The sequence below is a fragment of the Hypanus sabinus genome, chromosome 28, assembly GCF_030144855.1.
Source record: "Hypanus sabinus isolate sHypSab1 chromosome 28, sHypSab1.hap1, whole genome shotgun sequence".
Classification (NCBI taxonomy): domain Eukaryota; kingdom Metazoa; phylum Chordata; class Chondrichthyes; order Myliobatiformes; family Dasyatidae; genus Hypanus; species Hypanus sabinus.
This window is the reverse complement of record NC_082733.1, coordinates 11,461,266-11,483,184: the sequence shown is the minus strand read 5'-3', so window position 1 is coordinate 11,483,184 and position 21,919 is coordinate 11,461,266. Positions and strand designations below refer to the sequence as shown.

Below are 21,919 nucleotides of genomic sequence, written 5' to 3'. Positions count from 1 at the left end.
TAAAACCCCAAAGAATGAATGACAGAAAAATGTTGGAACCCCACTGTTCATCACTGCATTTCAACATGCCACAGGTTCTCTCTCTCACTAAAGAGTTATCGCTCCATTTTCCTGCTCCCATGTTACAGTCTGAAGTGTTGCTTTATTTTGAGTTTTCCCCCTGCTCAAGAATTGGCAGCAAACTTAAACTCACTATCGGGAGAGAGAGAGAGAGAGAGAGAGACTCCGACAGCTGCACCTGCTGTCTCGATGTTCCCATTTCCCATGCCAATTCAGTAGGCGACATCAGCAAGGAACCTATTTGCCCACAGGGCCACGGCAGCACATCTTCCAGGCTGCCCCTGGGGAGACTCAGAATGCTAGGGTGCTCAGGGAACCCACCGGTGTGAATTTCTGCAGCTGTAAATCACAGACTCCATCAGGAGCCCAGCCACCTTGAAAAAAAACAAGAAAAGAGACATTGGAGAAAATAATTTGAACTGTTTCACAGATGAACTTGAAGTCGCCCTCTGGAGCCATCTGATTCCTGGAATCATTCTCGTGAACCTCCTCTGAACCCTCTCCAATGTCAGCATTTCCTTTCTTAGAAAAGCACCCAACGCTGCTCACAATAGTCCAAGCAAGGCCTCACTTGTGCCTTATAAATGCTCAGCATTGCATTCCTGCTTTTATATTCTAGTCCTCTCAAAATGAATGCTAACATTGCATTTGCCTTCCTCACCACTGACTCAACTTGCGAGTTAACTTTTAGGGAACTCTGTACGATGACTCCCAAGCCCCTTTGCACCTCAGAGTTTTGAATGTTCTCCCCGTTTAGAAAATAGTTTATGCTTTTGTTCCACCAGAGTACATGCCCATACACTTTCCGATATTTTATTCCATCTGCAATTTCTTTGCCCATTTTCCTCACCTGTCCTTCTGCAGCCTCCCTGCTTCCTCAACACTACCTGCTGCTTCACCTATCGACGTATCATCTGCAAACTTGGCCACAAAGCCATCAATTCTGTCATCTAAGTCACTGGAATATAAAGTAAAAAGAAGTGGTCCCAACACTGAACCTGCAGAACACCACGAATATTCCAGCTAGAATAAACCCCCTTTATTCCCACTCTTTACCTCCTGCCAATCAGTCAATTTTCTCTCCATGCTAGTATCTTACCTGTAATACCAAGAGCTCTTATCTTGTTAAGCAGCCACATGTATAGCAACTCTCAAAGGCCTTCTGAAAATTCACCAATTCTCCTTTGTCTATCCTGCTTGTTATTTCCTCAAAGAATTCAGGCAATATTTTCTCTTAAGGAAACCATGCTAACTTCAGCCTATTTTATCATGTGCCAACAAGTACCCTGAGACCTCATCCTTAACAATCGACTCCAACATCTTCCCAACCACCGAGCTTAGGCTAACTGGTCTACAATTTCCTTTCTTCCACTTTCCTCCCTTCTTGAAGAGTGGAGTGACATTTGCATTTCTCCAGTCCTCTGGAACCATGCCAGAATCTAAAGATTCTTGAAGGATCATTACTAATGCCTCCACAATCTCTTCAGTGACCTCTTTCAGAACCCTGGGGTGACCATCTGGCTCAGGTGACTTATCTACTTTCAGACATTACAACCTTCTCTCTGGTAATGACGTCTCTACTCTCTTCTGCTCCCTGACTCTCTTGAACTTTTGGCCTACTGTTAGTGTCTTCCAGAGTGAAGACTGATGCAAAATTATTACTCAGTTCACCTGCCATTTCCTTGTCACCCATTACTACCTCTCCAGCATCATTTTCCAGTGGTTCAAATTCCACTCTCACCTCTCTTTTACTCTTTTTATATCTGAAAGAAATCATTTGGGTAGCTTATCTTCATATTCCATCCTTCCTTTTGGCATTTTTAGTTGCCTGTTAGTTTTAAAAGCTTCCCAATCCTCTAATTTCCCACTAATTTCTGCTCTGTTACACGCCCCCTGGTTTGTTTTACGCTGTCTTAGACCTCCCTTGTCAGAGACGGTTGTGTCATCCTGCCTTTAGAATGTTCCTTCTTAGGGATGTATCCATCCTGCACCTTCACAATTGCTTCCAAAACTCCAGCCATGGCTGCTCTGCCATCATCCCTGCTAGTGTCCCCTTCCAATCAACTTTGGCCAGCTCCTCTCTCATGCCTCTGCAATTCCCTTTACTCCACTATAATACTGACACATTTGACTGTGGCTTCCCTCATCGATATGATCTTTAGCCAAAAAACAAAGACCCTCTTCCTTTCAACAGCACCATCTGTGAAGTTACCGCCAAGAAAACTTGCCAACACCTCACTCCTCAAGAAGCTAAAGAAATTCGGCACACCCCTGGCGACCCTCACCAATTTTTATTGGTGCACCATAGAAAGCGTTCTATCTGGAAGCATAACGGCTTGCCATAACAACTGCGCTGTACATAACCGCGAGGAACTGTAACGAGTTGTGGACACAGCTCAGCATATCACGGAAACCAGCCTCCCCTCCATAGAGCCTGTTTACAATCTACCTCATTATGATCTTACACCACCTGCACTGTAGGGTTTACATTTCATTCTAGTGCTTTGCCCTGTTCTAGCTCAATGTGCTGTGTAATTTTGATCTATATGAACAGAATGCAATACAAGCTTTACACTGTGTCTTGGTACATTTGACAATAATAAACTAAATCTAATTCTGATACCAACCATAGCCCCTATATCCATGTCCAGATTATTAATATATATAACAAGCATTAAGGGTATCAGAACTACTGGTCAAAGGTTGCCAATCTCAAAAACAACTTTCCACCTTCAGTCTCTGTCTTTTATTATCAAACACTTTTGGGCAACCTGTCTTTGTATACCCCAGCTCTTCGCTTTAGGACCAACCTCCCACGTGGAAACTCGTCACAGGCTTACCAAAGTCATGAATAAATTTAATTATCTGTTTGAAACATTCAATCAGATTAGTTACGCAGAGCATCTATTTAACAAAGCCATGCTTGACAATTCTTGATTAATCCCTGTCACTTAAAATTGAGATTAATCCAGTGCTTTAGAACTTTTTCCAATCATTACCCTATCACTGATATTAGACACACTGCTCTGTAATTACTTGGCTTATTCCTGCTTCCCTTTTTGAATGAATTTACTGTCCTTTATCCACCTTTAAACTCACTATTTACTATCCTCTTTTTCAGTGGAATGCCTTCCTGATTACTTGCAACTGAAGAAAACTTGCTTTGTTTCTTATACAAGGACTCCCAAGTCCCATAGAACACCAGTACTCTGAGAATTTAAGCAAAGTTCAGTTTTTCTTTCCTTCCCTCCAAAATGCATAACTTTATATAACACATCTGCCACTCCCATACCCAGTCTCGATCCCTTTGCAGATATTTGGCATCCTGCTCACAAGTTGATTCGCGAACTATTTTTGCATTGCTGGGAAATTCCGCTATAATGTACCAGGTCTTTTAACCTAAGTCACTAAATTTTGATAGTAATTAGTTGAGGAGTCAGACTTGTCCCTTGTTACTAGTTACAGCCTACCAACCTGCAAACAATGTTAGTTAGCCAATCGTCTCGCTGTAGAAAAGCAGCATCCATCATCTGAGATCCTCCCCGCCCAGGCTGTGCTCTTTACTCGCTGCTGCCATCAGGTGGAAGGTCCAGGAGCTGCAGGACTCGCACCACCTGGTTCAGGAACAGTTACTACCCCCCGAACAGAATAGGATATCTACACTCACCTTTTGAGGTGTTCCCACAGCCAATAATCTTACTTTAAGGACTCTTTATCTCACTACCTCATGTTCCCGTTATTTATTGCTATTTATTTATATTTGCATTTGCACAGTTTGTTGTCTTCTATGCTCTTGATCTTTCAGTGATTCTGCTTACAGTTACTATTCTATAGATTTGCTAAGTATGCCCGCAGGAAAAAGAATCTCAGGGCTGTATGTGATGACATATATGTACTCTGATAATACATTTTACTTTGTTCTTTGAACTTTAATTGTATTGGAATTTTATAAATGTGCTGCAAATACTTAATACCTGGCCGTGCTCCTGGATTAGAGCAGAGGAATTCCCGCCTCTGTTAATATATTTCCAGAAGGCACCGTGTTACACAGTGTATTGCAAAACCACATTGCAACATCATTATGGCAGTACCTTACAGTACCACATTCCAACTTTGTACTTACTGTACCATCAGACAGCAGAACATCATGTTAAAATACAGAATGACGTTTATTACAGCACAACATTGCAGCTATGTGAGGAATTTTAATGGAGGTGGTGGGTAAACGGCTTCTGTTTCTCCTTCCTCTAGGTCAATGCTGCAAGACAGGGCGTGGATTTGCTGGGCAGCTGGAGGTTGATGGTGAAGGAGGGTGGCTACATCTCACTGTGGAGAGGCAATGGAGTAAATGTAGCCAAAATAGCACCAGAGACCGGCATCAAGTTTCTGGCTTATGAGCAGGTAACCGACTCAGTGCGCCAGGGGGTGAACCTCCACGGGGGAAGCTTCCCTGGCCTCGTTTGCCTCACAGTCCTAACCGATAACGATGCCCGTTCTCAGCTAACGCGGTCTGCTGCACTCCCTCAGTCGATGGCTGACACAGCTTGAAGGGAATGGTGGACTGCTGTTGGATTTGTCAGGCTGTTAGCCTGAGGCGCTGGTCCAGGGACATTTTGTGACGGATGCCTCAATAGGCCTGCGCCGGATGGAGTGAATGGGTCAGGCAGGCTGGGGTCATGGAGAGGATGCTTGGGTTACCTCAACACTGATGGTGTCACAGTAAGCGGGATGGTCACTGAGAAGCGTTTCAGGAGGACGTAGCCAATAGAGAGCCGAGCCACGATTCCCAGGGCAGTCCCTCTGAAAGATCCCAAAGAAGTATGTTAACCATCCACTGACACTGCCTGACACACTGAATCCCTCCAGCAGCTGACGTTCAGCGCCAGATTCCAGCATCTGCAGCCTCTTGTGTCACCCAGGGCAATGTCGTACAGGGGATCTTCCCTTCAATGCTATTAAAATGTTATTTTAACCTCACTTTATTGATGTGCGGTGTCTCCAAATTGGCACCACACACCTGGGCACATGTCTACGAGCTGGCACAGAAATAGCAACCTACAAAGGGACAGCAGAAAGATTTGATTCAGATTGGCTGATTCGAGAGCATTCAGTTCTCAGACAGTTATAAAAATTCACCCCCATTTGAAGCAAAACACCGGAATCATCCCTCCCTCCAGTGAGGGCAGTCTGGTCGTGATCACAACACTGCTGTGACAATTTCGCAGAGATATGCCTCTTTGCCCAAATCATTTACGCTGACCACAATGCCCATCCAAGCCAGTCCCATTTGCTTGCATTTGGCCCATATCCCTCTAAGCTCCTCCTTAAGTATCTGTCCAAATACCTTTTAAATGTTGCTGTGCTTGCCTCAACCACTTTCTCTGGCAGCCTGTTCCATGTGTGGACTACCCTCTGTGTAATGCGGTCCGTAAAGTCCCTTTCAAATTTTCCCCTCTCACCTTAGAACTATGCCCTTTGTTTTCCCTGGGATTTTCTTAGTAACTTGCTGTGTGTAAATTGGATTCCAACTTTCCCAAGTTACAACAGGGACATTTCAAAAGTCCTTTGGTGGCTTTGGGAAACTGCGGGAGTGACAAGTCCCCTTTTATGTTTCCCTGCTGATAAACTAGTCCTTCAGACCTCTCACCCTGGAATCGAATGAGGGCTAGCAATTCGATTGTGCAGTGAAGTTCTTACCTGCACAGCCTGGGTGAAAGTCAATGTTTTTGTGTTTAAATAGTGCATGCAAAATTGTGTCCTTGATATCTGTGAATGTTACACGGGATATATCTCCTGTCATGTAGTTTGATTTTTGTTCAATGTTTGCTCCATCTCGCAAGTTCCCTGTCAAATCTCTGCTGTGTTTACCTGCTCAGAAAAAACAGGAGCCAACCATTCAATGTGCCCGATTCACAGCAGCTGCAATATTTTTAAAATATCTATCTGTCCAGTTGTAGAATGATCTGCACAGAAGGTTTGACCAGACAAAAGCTGTTGGGGGGGCTTTAAAGTTGCTGACGCTACTTAGGTCAGTGGCACAGATGATGCCCTGCAGGCCAGACAGACTGAGAGGAGCTATGAGGAGGAGTTGCAACCGAGGTGGAGGGGGTGTTGTGCAAAGCTGTACTTGTAAGATGTCAGGTAGGGGATCCATAAGAGAGTTTGGAAGAAACAGGAAATGTAAGCTTGGAAAAAGACAGCAGCAAAGTTTGGCAGCAGTTGATGGTATGTGTATTACTAGAAGTCAGGAAATAATAGTGATGAGCTTGGGCTGCTGATGGATATATTAGTTATTAAACTGAGCAGCTCACCAATCTTAGCCTTGAAGAGGGTGATAATGATAACCATGAGAAAAGATGAAACTTTGTGGACTTCCTGCTCTTCATGTTGAAGGGAATAGTGGATTCTCTTCGAGGGACCCTTGGATTTCAGCACGTGCCCCAGCACAGTGTTCTTTGCTGTTGAAGGTCGGCACATCCTGGAGTCGAGTCCCAAATGTCAGCGAAGTCCACAGGGCAAAGCCAAAAGTCGAAGTCCTGAGCACAGCAAGCCAGGAGATAGAGGCCTAAAGGTAGAGGCCTGGAGTTGTCACGAGGGTCAGGGTCACTGCAAGGTCCAGAGGGTGAGGCCTGATAGTGAAACCTGTGATCAGCAAGTCCTGGGGTGAAGTTCAAAGTTGGAGGCCCGATATCTTCAAGTCTGAGAAATCTGGGGCCATGGACTAGAGGCCCGGAGGCCGTCTGTCCTGGGACTGGAGGCCTGTCTGTGTGTAAGAGGGTGGGTGGGTGTCAGAGTGAGAAAGGGGCTTGTTTTGTGTTGTCTCATTTTGCTTTGTTGTTGCTGTTGTTGTTGTTGTCATTGTTGCTGTTGATGCTGTTGTCATTGTTGTTCACGTTGTTTCTGCTTTTGCTGTTGTTTGTCATTGCTGTTATTGTTGTTGTCACTGTTGTTGTTGTCGTCGCTGTTGTTGTCATTGCTGTTGCAGTTGTTGATGCTGTTGTTGCTGTTATTGTTGCTGTTGTCATTGGTGTTGTCATAGCTGTTGTTGCTGTTATTGTTGCTGTTGTCATTGGTGTTGTCATAGCTGTTGTTGCTGTTATTGTTGCTGTTGTCGTTGGTGTTGTCATAGCTGTTGTTGCTGTTATTGTTGCTGTTGCAGTTGTTGATGCTGTTGTTGCTGTTATTGTTGCTGTTGTCGTTGGTGTTGTCATTGCTATTGATGTTGCTGTTATTGTTGCTGTTGTCATTGTTGTTGTCATTGCTGTTGTTGTTGCTGTTATTGTTGCTGTTGTCATTGCTGTTGCTGTTTTTGTTACTGTTGCAGCTGTTGATGTTGTTGCTGTTATTGTCATCGTTTTTGCTGCTGTCGATGTCATTATCATTGTTGTTTTTCAAAGAACAGTTAGTATAAAGATTTAGTGACAATTAATAACCAAGCCAATTATTTCCATTTCAATCTCTCACTGATTATTCCAGTACCTTGGTCCCCAGTGTTTGTTTTGTGGCCATTTTTGACCAGTCAGTGCAATGTTGTATCACAAAACGGAGGGGTCAGGTTGCAATTCCAAACCTGAGCACGGGTCAGTGGTCCAAATGGATTCTCAGACCTAGTACAGGGCATCACCTCTCTGGGATCTGTAACTCTACACTGACAGATCACTCCTACTTGGCCCAACTTCCAATGGTATAAACGATGATAGCCTGGATATTGATGCGCCTTACATTGGAAGTGAAGTGACTGACCATCTTGTGTTGCTGGTAAGGTGGCTGTTGCCAAAGCCTAATTTTCATTAAATTGAGTGGCTTACTGTAGCATTTCAGAATGAACTCGTGCTTAAGGACTTGTAGCAGTTGACTAAGCAAGAATAACAGAAGGGTGTTGATGAACCTAATGAGTTTTAATGAACATCCAGTGGCTTGGCGATCACTTTTAGTGGAATCTGGATTTTATCAGATTCATTCCTTGAACTTTACTTTACTAGCTGTACGGGTGGGACCTCCAACTATCAGCCCCAAGACTTAGCAAACTGGTCCACCAACTTAGTCCCAGTGCTGCCGTAACCCAGCAACGTTAAATAAATTAACAGAGAAGTGTTCCGTTGCTTCCATCCTTATGGTAACGGTGATAATCCCTTTTGAACAGTACAAGAAACTTTTCACTGACAACCAGGCCAAGCTGGACATCCATCAACGCTTTGCTGCAGGATCTCTGGCTGGAGTCACTGCTCAGACCATCATCTATCCCATGGAGGTAGGGTCCACAGGGCTTCTGAAGTTCCAACATGGGACAGGTATAGGTTAACCCAGGTTCATTAACGTTAGAAGATTCCATTTTCCCAAGCTCACATAATGAGCAATGTCCTAACGAGCAGATAATCTGCTGAGGTTAAGCCCTAGAATTAGATAGCACTGTTGTTGGACAAATCACAAATGGTGATAATTCAGTTTATTCGAGTAAGATAGTACACCTGGTTGAGTGGCTCCACAGCAGCCTCTCGGTAAGTGTCAATAAAACCAAAGAGTTGATTTCTGTCTTCAGGAAGGGGAAGTGGGGGGTGGTGGACTTGTGCAAATCTACATCGAGGAGTCAGTAGTGGGGAGAGTAAGCAGGTTTAAGTTCTAGGATGTTAACGTATCGGATGACTTGTCTTGAACCTGGCATATAGATGCAATCACAAGGAAGCTGTACCAACATCTTTTATCTTTTTAGGAGGTTCCATTTGTCACCAGACACTGGAACAAACTTCTACAGAATGGTTGCATTACGGCCTGGGACGGCCCTTCAAATGTGCAGCAACGTAAGAACCTGCAGTCAGTAGAGGATATAGCCCGATACATCACAGACACATCCCTCCCCACCATCCACAACCTCATGGAGGCTACGTCCATCGTCAAAGACCCCCAGCATCCGAGTCTCACCCATGTCTCACTGCGACCATAGGTCCTGAGGTGCGGAAGTCCAACAGCACCAGGATCAAGAACAGCTCCTTCCCTTCCACCATTTAGTTCTTAAACTAACCTGCTCAACCTGAATCCCAGTTTTTTTTTAATAGATATTTTTATTGAAGACAAAAGTAGGTGGGAAAGAGGATTGGTAGGGTGATCAGATGCAGTCTTATTTAATGATAGCTCTCAGGCTTTACAGCCTTTGTCCCACAAGTATTTCTTACTTCCTAAAGCAATGGCATTCTGACAAGTGGTGCCCAAGATCTGATAACAAATAAACTACCAATCACCTATGAGGGTTTGGTTATCAGAATGTGTTTGCATATAGACTCCATGCCTCCTTGGCTTTAATGAGTTTTAAGTACTGCTGACCAAGGTTAAAACTTGTTCAAGAATTGTGTACAAGTATTCCTGTTATCACATTTACTCCGCTATTAGTCAGAAGTATCACACTTACTCCACGCCACTATTAACATTGTTTTGTGTCATGCCTTCATCGCCTAGGTGTTTGCATTAAACACTGCCTACCATTCTCTGTTCTTTTCGCTGATTTGCCAGTTACCAGGGAGTGTTGTGCTATCCTCTCAGTTGCTCTCAACAGCTGAGCTTTGTGTCCATTACCAACTTTGCACCCAGCCTGGTAAAATAAATACATCCAAAGAAGGAGCAGCTCTAATATTGCACCTTCTTTTGGTACTGTAACTATTGAATTCAGATCTTCGCTATATTAGATTTCATCAAAAACTTTTTGGAAGCCCATGCTAAAAAATTTAATAGCCACATTCACCTGCATTATATTTTTGCTTTCTTCTCTAGGAATCTCAAATGGATACACAAGGTCTATACATTACAGAAAAAACATTTCTGAAAATTATTTTTGACTATTGTTTGGAGAAATCTCTTTAATCCAGAGTTATTGATATCTATTGAGATCATGGGATCTAATGAGGATTTCTAACTGGTCTAGGTAATGAAGACGAGACTGGCACTTGGAAACACAGGGCAGTACAAAGGCTTCGGTGATTGTCTCAACACTATCATCAAAAATGAGGGCTTGTTCAGCCTCTACAGAGGCTACCTTCCAAACCTGTTTGGCATCATTCCTTATGCAGGGATTGAGCTGACTGTCTATGAGGTAAGTTTCAAAGCAAGATATTTTGGATTTTGTGAGAGATGTTTGGGGTGAGTTTAGGAGAACGATGAACTATCTTACTGAAACATACAGAACCTTGAGCAGCGGGACTGTAGTTATTAAACTGTTTTCACTTGTGGGAGAATCTTGAATGGAAGCATCACTTACAAGATTAAGAGGTGGTCATTTAAAACTGAGGTGTATTTGAAAATGGTGTTGAATCTGTGGAATTCGTTATCTTAGAGTGTTGTGGAGAATGATTATTGGGAGTATTTAGAAAAATCAGGGAAATTTTGGGCAATGGGAACTGGCATAGAAGATCATATTGAATGATCTTGCAGGACCAAATCCTTTTGGTTTTTACACTCGTTTTGAAAATCCATGAATTCTTGTTTTAAAGCCCCTCTGTTTTTTGGAAGCTCGGTCCAAAAGCAGTAAGCAGACATGGAGCAAAAGGACTTCAGTAGTATGTAAACTCTCTACTCTCTTGGTTGTTGCATTGCTTTTGATGTGGGACTCTCATCCAAACTAAATTTTCACCTGAGATGTGGGTGGGCAGTCCCAGCAGATGAGCCTTGGATCCAGAATTACCATGGGTGCGCTCTTCCAGGAAACTGGCACTGTGAGAAAAGCTGGGAAATATTAAAGTCACTTTAGAAAAAAGGCTTTTGAAAACCACATGTTGTCCCAAAATGCTACTGAGATATGACTGAAATATAACAGGAAGCAATGGAGACAGTTTATAAACAAGAGGATCTCATAAGAAACAAGATGACAATGACCAATTGATTACTTTGATTATGGTCAGGTTACTGGACACCATTCTCTCCCAGTAGTACACATGTGCATGTGACTTGTTTAATGTAAATGAGTTTGTTGTAGTTACGTGTATCAAGATGCAGTGAAGAACTTTCTTTTTATGTGACATCCACGCAGATCACATCACCACACCGGCACATCGGGGTAGTACAAGGGAGAAGTACTAACAGAGTGCAGGATGAAGTGTTACAATTACAGAGAAAGTACAGTGCAGGTGGACGATGAGGTGCGAGGCCATGACAATGTGGACTGTGAGATCAAGAGTCAATCTTACTGTGCAGGAGGTCCATTCAATAGTATTGTAAGGGTAGGATAGAAGCTGTCCTTGAGCTTGCTGGGTCGTACTTTCAGGCTTTTTTAATCTTCTGCCTGATGGGAGGGGGGAGAAGAAGAGCGTCTGGGTTGGAGTGTGTCTTCGGTTATGTTGGCTGCTCACTAAGGCAGTGGGAAGTGTGGAAAGAGTTCATGGATCATCTTGGCAGCACCCTCTCACAGGTCCTCGCTGATGGTGTGGTTCTGTGTTCACATGCTGAGCAATGGTTCACAATCGGCCTCACAAGAAGATTCCCAAAATTGGGTTTAAACCCACAACCACCTGACCCAGAGGGAAAGTTCTACTCACTTGAGACCTGCTCAACATTGCAAAGGAAATGAAGAACTTACTTAAGATAGAAATATCCCAGAATTGTCTCTAAGTTGTTGAACTACACTTCCCTTTATCTTTGTTCAGTGCAGTGGCCATGAACGTGAGGTCTAAGAACAATACAGCATGGAGATTGGCCATACTGCCCATCCAGCTGGTCCTAATTTTCTGCATTCGGCCCATCTGAAAAACCCACCTCCTCCACGTACCTACCCAAGTACTTCCTGATGTAACTGCCTCAACCACTTCCTCTGGTAGCTCACTCCATGCACTGACCAGTCTCTGCATGTGAAAGTTTCCCCTCAGGTCACTTTTAGCTCTCTTCCCTCTCACCCTAACCTATGCTCCCAATCTTAGTTGCATTACCATCCACCTTATCTCTGCTACTAATAATTTTAAGCACCTCTATAAGATCACCCCTGATGCCCCCATGTTCCAAGAATAAAGGCCTATCCCGACCAACGTCTCTGTATAATTCAGGCTCTCTTGTCCTGACAAGATCCTTGTAAATTTTCTCTGCACTGTTTCCAGTTTAATCATACCTTTCCTATAATACAATGACCAAAACTATACACAGTACCCCAAATCCAGCCTCGCCAGTGACTTACACAACTGCAACATAATGTCCAACTCCTGTACTTAATGCCTCGAAAGACGACGGCCTGCTGGCTAAACATCCTTTTCACCACCCTTCTACCCGTAAGCCCACTTTCAATGAATGATGCACTTATATACCAAGGTCCCTCTGTCCCATTGTGCACCCTAGAGCCCAATTCATTGTGTATAGAAAGTATTGGGGGATGTCAGGGGTCGGCCGAGAGTGGTGGGTGTGTGCAAAATGCTGCTGGGCTGATGGATCGAGGCAGATACTTTGGGGATACCTAACATGGAAAATGAAGAGCTACTGTTTGTGGGAAGGAAGGCCTAGGCTGATCTTGGCGTGGGTTAAAGTGTTGGCACAACATCGAAGGCTGCAGAACCTCTGTGTTCTAAGTTCTGTAGCAACCACAGTCCTTCTGTAGTATGGTGGCTAAGATGATCAGCTCACACACTTAGCTCACAGTCTAGCTCATGGCCTTGTACTTTATTTTGTACCTGCACAGCACTTTCTCTCTAATGGGAACATGATATTTGGAATTTTGTTATTTTTTTGTTCTACTACGTCAATGTTCTGACGCGATAGACTAACGCTAAACTAATTTTTTCACTGTGCCTCGATACGAGTGACAATAATAAACCAGTTTACCAACTGACCCTCCTAACCTCCGACTGAGAAATATTCAAACTGCCATGTTTGTTTTACGTGTTGCCTCTTTCTAGCGATGTGTATTACTTACTATTTCATGCCAGGTTTTGAAGAAAGCTTATTGTCAGAGGTACAGTGAACATCCAACTGAACCTGGAGTATTCATCCACCTCGGCTGCGGCACCATCTCCAGCACTTGCGGGCAGCTGGGTAGCTATCCCCTGGCGCTCATCAAGACCAAGATGCAGGCACAAGGTGAGCCATCTTGTACCTTCAGGTCTAGACTCCCACAGGGAGCTCATTGCTTAACAGATGCGTGAGGTACTGCTTTCTGAATAAAATCACCGAGAATCTGGGCAACTGGCTGAAAAGGTCTCTCAATTACATTAAGGGAACCTGTCCTTTGGCCTCTAAGGTATAAGTTATTGGCAGAGGCAAACCATAAGGGAATAGTGACTGAAGAAGCACAGGAAACGTGGAGAGTTTATAGATTGCACTAAGTCCCATGATGGCATTTCTGGTGTCAAACACTTTCTCGATATTCTAATTTTGTGAATTGCACGAAATCAGAGCTGATGCTCAGAAATCTCTCTGAAAATGGACTTAGAGATGATCTGGCAGCAGGTAAGGTGTGTACTGGTGGGTAACGTTCCAACACGCAGTGCCACCTCCTGATCCTGAGGATTCTCCCGCGCTGCCTTTATACAGGAGGCAAAAAGCTGAGACCGGGGGTATTGGACTGGGAGTAAGGGACTTGGTGAGATCGGGGGTATTGGACTGGGAGTAAGGGACTTGGTGAGACCGGGGGTATTGGACTGGGAGTAAGGGACTTGGTGAGATCGGGGGTATTGGACTGGGAGTAAGGGACTTGGTGAGACTGGGGGTATTGGACTGGGAGTAAGGGACTTGGTGAGACTGGGGGTATTGGACTGGGAGTAAGGGACTTGGTGAGATCGGGGGTATTGGACTGGGAGTAAGGGACTTGGTGAGACTGGGGGTATTGGACTGGGAGTAAGGGACTTGGTGAGATCGGGGGTATTGGACTGGGAGTAAGGGACTTGGTGAGAACGGGGGTATTGGACTGGGAGTAAGGGACTTGGTGAGACTGGGGGTATTGGACTGGGAGTAAGGGACTTGGTGAGATCGGGGGTATTGGACTGGGAGTAAGGGACTTGGTGAGATCGGGGGTATTGGTCTGGGAGTAAGGGACTTGGTGAGACTGGGGGTATTGGACTGGGAGTAAGGGACTTGGTGAGACCGGGGGTATTGGACTGGGAGTAAGGGACTTGGTGAGACCGGGGGTGGTGGACTGGGAGTAAGGGACGGTGAGACCGGGGGTATTGGACTGGGAGTAAGGGACTTGGTGAGACTGGGGGTATTGGACTGGGAGTAAGGGACTTGGTGAGATCGGGGGTATTGGACTGGGAGTAAGGGACTTGGTGAGACCGGGGGTATTGGACTGGGAGTAAGGGACTTGGTGAGACCGGGGGTATTGGACTGGGAGTAAGGGACTTGGTGAGATCGGGGGTATTGGACTGGGAGTAAGGGACTTGGTGAGACTGGGGGTATTGGACTGGGAGTAAGGGACTTGGTGAGATCGGGGGTATTGGACTGGGAGTAAGGGACTTGGTGAGACTGGGGGTATTGGACTGGGAGTAAGGGACTTGGTGAGATCGGGGGTATTGGACTGGGAGTAAGGGACTTGGTGAGACCGGGGGTATTGGACTGGGAGTAAGGGACTTGGTGAGATCGGGGGTATTGGACTGGGAGTAAGGGACGGTGAGACCGGGGGTATTGGACTGGGAGTAAGGGACGGTGAGACCGGGGGTATTGGACTGGGAGTAAGGGACTTGGTGAGATCGGGGGTATTGGACTGGGAGTAAGGGACTTGGTGAGACTGGGGGTATTGGACTGGGAGTAAGGGACTTGGTGAGACCGGGGTATTGGACTGGGAGTAAGGGACTTGGTGAGACCGGGGGTATTGGACTGGGAGTAAGGGACTTGGTGAGATCGGGGGTATTGGACTGGGAGTAAGGGACGGTGAGACCGGGGGTATTGGACTGGGAGTAAGGGACGGTGAGATCGGGGGTATTGGACTGGGAGTAAGGGACGGTGAGACTGGGGGTATTGGACTGGGAGTAAGGGACTTGGTGAGATCGGGGGTATTGGACTGGGAGTAAGGGACTTGGTGAGATCTGGGGTATTGGACTGGGAGTAAGGGACTTGGTGAGACTGGGGGTATTGGACTGGGAGTAAGGGACTTGGTGAGATCGGGGGTATTGGACTGGGAGTAAGGGACTTGGTGAGATCGGGGGTATTGGACTGGGAGTAAGGGACTTGGTGAGACCGGGGTATTGGACTGGGAGTAAGGGACTTGGTGAGACCGGGGGTGTTGGACTGGGAGTAAGGGATGGTGAGACCGGGGGTGTTGGACTGGGAGTAAGGGACTTGGTGAGATCGGGGGTATTGGACTGGGAGTAAGGGACGGTGAGACTGGGGGTATTGGACTGGGAGTAAGGGACTTGGTGAGATCAGGGGTATTGGACTGGGAGTAAGGGACGGTGAGACCGGGGGGGGGGGGTGGGGAGGGGGTTCTTGGACTGGGAGTAAGGGACGGTGAGACTGGGGGTATTGGACTGGGAGTAAGGGACTTGGTGAGACCCGAGGTATTGGACTGGGAGTAAGGGATGGTGAGACCGGGGGGTGGGGGGGGGGGTGGGGAGGGGGTTCTTGGACTGGGAGTAAGGGACGGTGAGACTGGGGGTATTGGACTGGGAGTAAGGGACGGTGAGACCGGGGGTATTGGACTGGGAGTAAGGGACTTGGTGAGATCAGGGGTATTGGACTGGGAGTAAGGGACGGTGAGACCGGGGGTATTGGACTGGGAGTAAGGGACTTGGTGAGATCAGGGGTATTGGACTGGGAGTAAGGGACTTGGTGAGATCAGGGGTATTGGACTGGGAGTAAGGGACGGTGAGACTGGGGGTATTGGACTGGGAGTAAGGGACTTGGTGAGATCAGGGGTATTGGACTGGGAGTAAGGGACGGTGAGACTGGGGGTGGGGTGGGGAGGGGGTTCTTGGACTGGGAGGAAGGGATGGTGAGACCGGGGGGGGGTGGTGGGGAGGGGGTTCTTGGACTGGGAGTAAGGGACGGTGAGACCGGGGGTATTGGACTGGGAGTAAGGGACTTGGTGAGATCGGGGGTATTGGACTGGGAGTAAGGGACTTGGTGAGACTGGGGGTATTGGACTGGGAGTAAGGGACTTGGTGAGACCGGGGTATTGGACTGGGAGTAAGGGACTTGGTGAGACCGGGGGTATTGGACTGGGAGTAAGGGACTTGGTGAGATCGGGGGTATTGGACTGGGAGTAAGGGACTTGGTGAGACCGGGGGTATTGGACTGGGAGTAAGGGACTTGGTGAGATCGGGGGTATTGGACTGGGAGTAAGGGACGGTGAGACTGGGGGTATTGGACTGGGAGTAAGGGACTTGGTGAGACCGGGGGTATTGGACTGGGAGTAAGGGACTTGGTGAGATCTGGGGTATTGGACTGGGAGTAAGGGACTTGGTGAGACTGGGGGTATTGGACTGGGAGTAAGGGACTTGGTGAGATCGGGGGTATTGGACTGGGAGTAAGGGACTTGGTGAGATCGGGGGTATTGGACTGGGAGTAAGGGACTTGGTGAGACCGGGGGTATTGGACTGGGAGTAAGGGACTTGGTGAGACCGGGGTATTGGACTGGGAGTAAGGGACTTGGTGAGACCGGGGGTGTTGGACTGGGAGTAAGGGATGGTGAGACCGGGGGTGTTGGACTGGGAGTAAGGGACTTGGTGAGATCGGGGGTATTGGACTGGGAGTAAGGGACGGTGAGACTGGGGGTATTGGACTGGGAGTAAGGGACTTGGTGAGATCAGGGGTATTGGACTGGGAGTAAGGGACGGTGAGACCGGGGTGGGGGGGGGTGGGGAGGGGGTTCTTGGACTGGGAGTAAGGGACGGTGAGACTGGGGGTATTGGACTGGGAGTAAGGGACTTGGTGAGACCGGAGGTATTGGACTGGGAGTAAGGGATGGTGAGACCGGGGGGTGGGGGGGGGTGGGGAGGGGGTTCTTGGACTGGGAGTAAGGGACGGTGAGACTGGGGGTATTGGACTGGGAGTAAGGGACGGTGAGACCGGGGGTATGGGACTGGGAGTAAGGGACTTGGTGAGATCAGGGGTATTGGACTGGGAGTAAGGGACGGTGAGACCGGGGGTATTGGACTGGGAGTAAGGGACTTGGTGAGATCAGGGGTATTGGACTGGGAGTAAGGGACTTGGTGAGATCAGGGGTATTGGACTGGGAGTAAGGGACGGTGAGACTGGGGGTATTGGACTGGGAGTAAGGGACTTGGTGAGATCAGGGGTATTGGACTGGGAGTAAGGGACGGTGAGACCGGGGGTGGGGTGGGGAGGGGGTTCTTGGACTGGGAGGAAGGGATGGTGAGACCGGGGGGGGGTGGTGGGGAGGGGGTTCTTGGACTGGGAGTAAGGGACGGTGAGACCGGGGGTATTGGACTGGGAGTAAGGGACTTGGTGAGATCAGGGGTATTGGACTGGGAGTAAGGGACGGTGAGACCGGGGGTATTGGACTGGGAGTAAGGGACTTGGTGAGATCAGGGGTATTGGACTGGGAGTAAGGGACTTGGTGAGATCAGGGGTATTGGACTGGGAGTAAGGGACGGTGAGACTGGGGGTATTGGACTGGGAGTAAGGGACTTGGTGAGATCAGGGGTATTGGACTGGGAGTAAGGGACGGTGAGACCGGGGGTGGGGTGGGGAGGGGGTTCTTGGACTGGGAGGAAGGGATGGTGAGACCGGGGGGGGTGGTGGGGAGGGGGTTCTTGGACTGGGAGTAAGGGACGGTGAGACCGGGGGTATTGGACTGGGAGTAAGGGACTTGGTGAGATCAGGGGTATTGGACTGGGAGTAAGGGACGGTGAGACCGGGGGTATTGGACTGGGAGTAAGGGACTTGGTGAGATCAGGGGTATTGGACTGGGAGTAAGGGACTTGGTGAGATCAGGGGTATTGGACTGGGAGTAAGGGACTTGGTGAGATCAGGGGTATTGGACTGGGAGTAAGGGACGGTGAGACCAGGGGGGGGGTGGGGAGGGGGTTCTTGGACTGGGAGTAAGGGACGGTGAGACCGGGGGGGGGGGGGTGGGGAGGGGGTTCTTGGACTGGGAGTAAGGGACTTGGTGAGATCAGGGGTATTGGACTGGGAGTAAGGGACGGTGAGACCAGGGGGGGGGTGGGGAGGGGGTTCTTGGACTGGGAGTAAGGGACGGTGAGACCGGGGGGGGGGGGGTGGGGAGGGGGTTCTTGGACTGGGAGTAAGGGACTTGGTGAGATCAGGGGCATTGGACTGGGAGTAAGGGACGGTGAGACTGGGGTTATTGGACTGGGAGTAAGGGACGGTGAGACCGGGGGTATTGGACTGGGAGTAAGGGATTTGCTGAGACTTGCTCTGCTCTAAGTGCTGGGATTGCAGGCTGTGGGCAGGCAAGGTGCACCCGCCTACTTTCCCATTTGGAATGTTGTAAATGTAAACAGCAAGCACCTAACAAAATATTTGAAGAGCTCCAAACCAAGTAAGCAGTAATTTGAAGAACTGCCCTGAAAGTTGTGCATTTCCGAGCAGATCCAGTCCTGACCCAAGTGGATCAGTGACATTATAGGATTAGTGTTTGTGCTTTCATTTTACCTGCTTTCCGCCCATTTAACTGTTCCAGCTCAACGGCCCAATATTCCATGAGAATGGCTGCAGCAGTTGTGCTTTTCGTTGTGAAAGGTGGAGACCTGGCGATCGAAAGCCAGATCAGTTGCCTCTTCCCAACCTGGTGGGTTGTCCATTGCCTCTCCGCCCGGCAGCAGCTTTGCCACTCGTACCTGATTCCTGAGAGGAGCCGAGTCAACCCCATCCCATCTTCAGATTTGGGACAGAGTTTGAAATTTAGTTCTTCAAACACATAAAATCTTGCCGTTACATTCGTTTGTTTATTGAGATACAGTGTAGAGTAGGCCCCTCTGGCCCTTCGAGCCGAGCCACCCAGCAAACCCATGAATTAATCCTACCCTAATCACCGGACAATTTACAATGTCCCATCAACCTACCAACCGGTACGTCTTTGGACTGTGGGAGGAAACCCACCCAGTCAAGGGGAGAACGTACGAACTGCTTACAGGCAGCAGTGGGAATTGAACCCGGGTCCCTGGTACTGTAAAGCATTGTGCTAATTGCCATGCTATCATGCTGCCCATACTACTGCCCATATGTCTGGTTACTTGCAGGGTTCAGGTTTTGCCTGTTTACATTCTCCACCCCCCCCCCCGCCCCCCCGCATAGTATTTTCATTATCCTTAGCAAGATGCTCAGAACCATTTAGAAATTTCTCTTGGTGACGACAATGAGTTCATGTGTCAACGCAATCACTTTTGGAAGCAAAGTATCGCAGCACTTCAACAATCCTTTTCTAGGGCAGAAACATCACAAACTGGAGCACATGCATTCAGTGTGCGGGGGGAGAGCTTAAAAGAGACGTGAGCAGCAAGCTTTTTGCGCTGGGAACAGGTTGCCGGAGTAGTGGTGGAAACAGATAGGGTACGGGAGTTTCAGGAGAATTTAGACATGTGAAGACACCAGGGACTGAGGGATTCGGATCAGGTACAGGCGAAAGATTTAGTTTAATTTGGCATCGTCGTTGTCGAAAGCCCTGTTTCTGTGCTGTGCTGTTCTAGGTTGTATTATGGTAACCAGAGTGACCGGCAGAGCCTGATAATTAGCTGCACAGTTCACGAATTGCTTCCAGCTCTCCCACCCCTGCTACACAGCACTCTGGTGTGCTGCCAAAGCTTGCAGTGATTCGGGCAACTCAGCAACTAATCTCTTGAAACTGAGGATTAGGTATGGAACCTGGAGACCTACAAGAATGTGCAGGAAACAAAGTGATCTGGGAGATGGATAGGCAGAGGAACTTTGCTGGATTTAACTCTGTGTTCGGCAGTCATCGCGGACCAGCGGGCTGGTTCCTGAACTTGCACTGTTTGATGGTTTATGTTCAATGATTGTGGAATTAAATCAATATATAATCAATTCTCTATAGTCCAATGTGTTCTGGATAATTAATTTCTTTAAATCTATACAAGATATGAAAATTATGCCCATAGAATGAGCAATGGACTCAATTGTTCCTATGTGTAACACACAGTGAATTTTCTTTCTGTAGTCATTGCCAAAGATGGGACCAAGGCAAGCATGGTTCGACATATCAGCACTATCATGCAAGAGGAAGGCTGGAGAGGTTTTTATCGAGGATTCACACCCAACTGCATGAAGGTTGTCCCTGCGGTCAGCATCAGCTTTGTCGTCTATGAACAGATGAAAAATTTACTTGGCATCATTTAGTCGGCACTAATACTCAAACTCATTCTTCCCAACCTTTGATCCTGACCATCAATGTAATAGCCAACAAATGAGAGGAAATCAAATGTTCAAACTGTGCTAAAACCACTTTAGAGATCTGAACGACCAACAAAGTGAAAGAACAAGCAGTCAGGTATGGCCAGACAAAGACTATTTAACTAGCTCTCATTTCAGATCAAGCTTTAACTTCTAAAGTTAATTAGTAATTGCAACAAACTTATCCACTGGAAGTCACCTTGCTAGCTAACTTATTTAGAACAATCCACCACTCAAAGACTGGCAAACCAACTGTCAGAAAGTAGAAGACAACTAACCTATAGCACTGCAGAAAGTCAAGTGACAAATCACATCATTAACAACAGTAAGAAGGCTGGCCAAAAATTAAAAAGCCGGCCGATGGTATTGTGGAACCAACACCAGACTTTGAGGCGAGTGATCCCAGGTTCAAATCCATGCTGGGTTGAATGTTGAGGTAGCAACTCAGCCTTGTAAAAACAGATAAAAATGCAAAAGAAATGACAAATTTGCCACCTGATGTGCCACAAGGTGTGGAAGGGAACAGCAACCAATTGTTAAAGGTTAGTTATTCACCGCTTCAGGTCCAGCTAATCAGTCAACAGCTAACTCATCGTCACAGGCCACCTACCAATCCTCCGCAGGACTGTCAGACAGAAGTCAGAAAGCCACCGGGGTGCAGACTAACCAAGCAGTATTGAAAGGTCCTCAGACCCGAGGAAGATAAACTGTCATGGGGGTAAAAATAACAATTGCCATTTAATCATCAACCAACAAAAGGCTACTAACCAACCAATAGGAGTCTTGGTGACCAAAATGAGCCAGATGTACAACCATGGACTGGCTATCAGCTGGAAGGATTTTGTGTGTTTATCCACTCAAGATCTGGCTTTCACATGGGGTCCAGTTGCCGCCTTACTCACAGCTCAGTGTAGTTCTTCAACAAGTCAGCTTATTCTGGCCTGCTGCTACCATGTTCTTTGGGGGGTGGGGGGGGGGGGGTTCCTACAAGCAAGAGGCCAAAGATGCTTCATCGAGCCAAAAAACTTTTAGATTTTAGTAGTATTTATTGTATTAATCACATGAATATTAGAATAGTTAGTTGTAGATTTTACAGTTTCATAATAAATTATCATGTTCTTGTTTTTCATTGTAGATTGTGATCATGTTACTGACTTATATGCAACTTCCCTAACAGTAAATTCTCAATTCTTCTTGTAGATAGTGGTTTTGCCATTTGTTATCTTTAAATACAAAAGGAGCAGATTTTCTATCTTAATCATTTCTTCACTTATTCCTTCATCTTCATTTTCTGTTCATAGTCCTACATTCCAACTCCACCCATGGCTATTTTGATAAACTTACCCTGCCTTGAAGCTTAAGCTCTTCTCCAGCCTAGTCATTGCAATTCCTCCACCAACACGGCCTTCAGACTACTTAAAACGAGAAAGTCTGCAGGTGCTGGGAATCCAAAGCCCCAGACCCACACAATGCTGGAGGAACTCAGCAGGTCAGGCAGCATCTATGGAAATGAATAAATAGTTGATGTTTCAGGATGAGGTCCTTCATCAGAAATGTAAAGGAAGGGGGTAGG

General features: G+C 47.1%; 1 protein-coding gene across 1 annotated transcript in view; it reads left to right on the top strand.

Moving 5' to 3' along the window:
- LOC132382312 (mitochondrial adenyl nucleotide antiporter SLC25A23-like) overlaps nucleotides 1-21,277 on the top strand; it is a 52,610-nt gene extending 31,333 nt beyond the window's left edge. The window contains exons 3-7 of the mRNA XM_059952447.1: nucleotides 4,312-4,461; nucleotides 8,204-8,311; nucleotides 9,974-10,141; nucleotides 12,951-13,101; nucleotides 20,114-21,277. Coding sequence (XP_059808430.1) covers nucleotides 4,312-4,461; nucleotides 8,204-8,311; nucleotides 9,974-10,141; nucleotides 12,951-13,101; nucleotides 20,114-20,292 — 756 coding nt within the window. The 3' untranslated portion in view covers nucleotides 20,293-21,277. The remainder of the gene's footprint in view (nucleotides 1-4,311; nucleotides 4,462-8,203; nucleotides 8,312-9,973; nucleotides 10,142-12,950; nucleotides 13,102-20,113) is intronic.
- The last annotated feature ends 642 nt before the right edge of the window (nucleotides 21,278-21,919 follow it).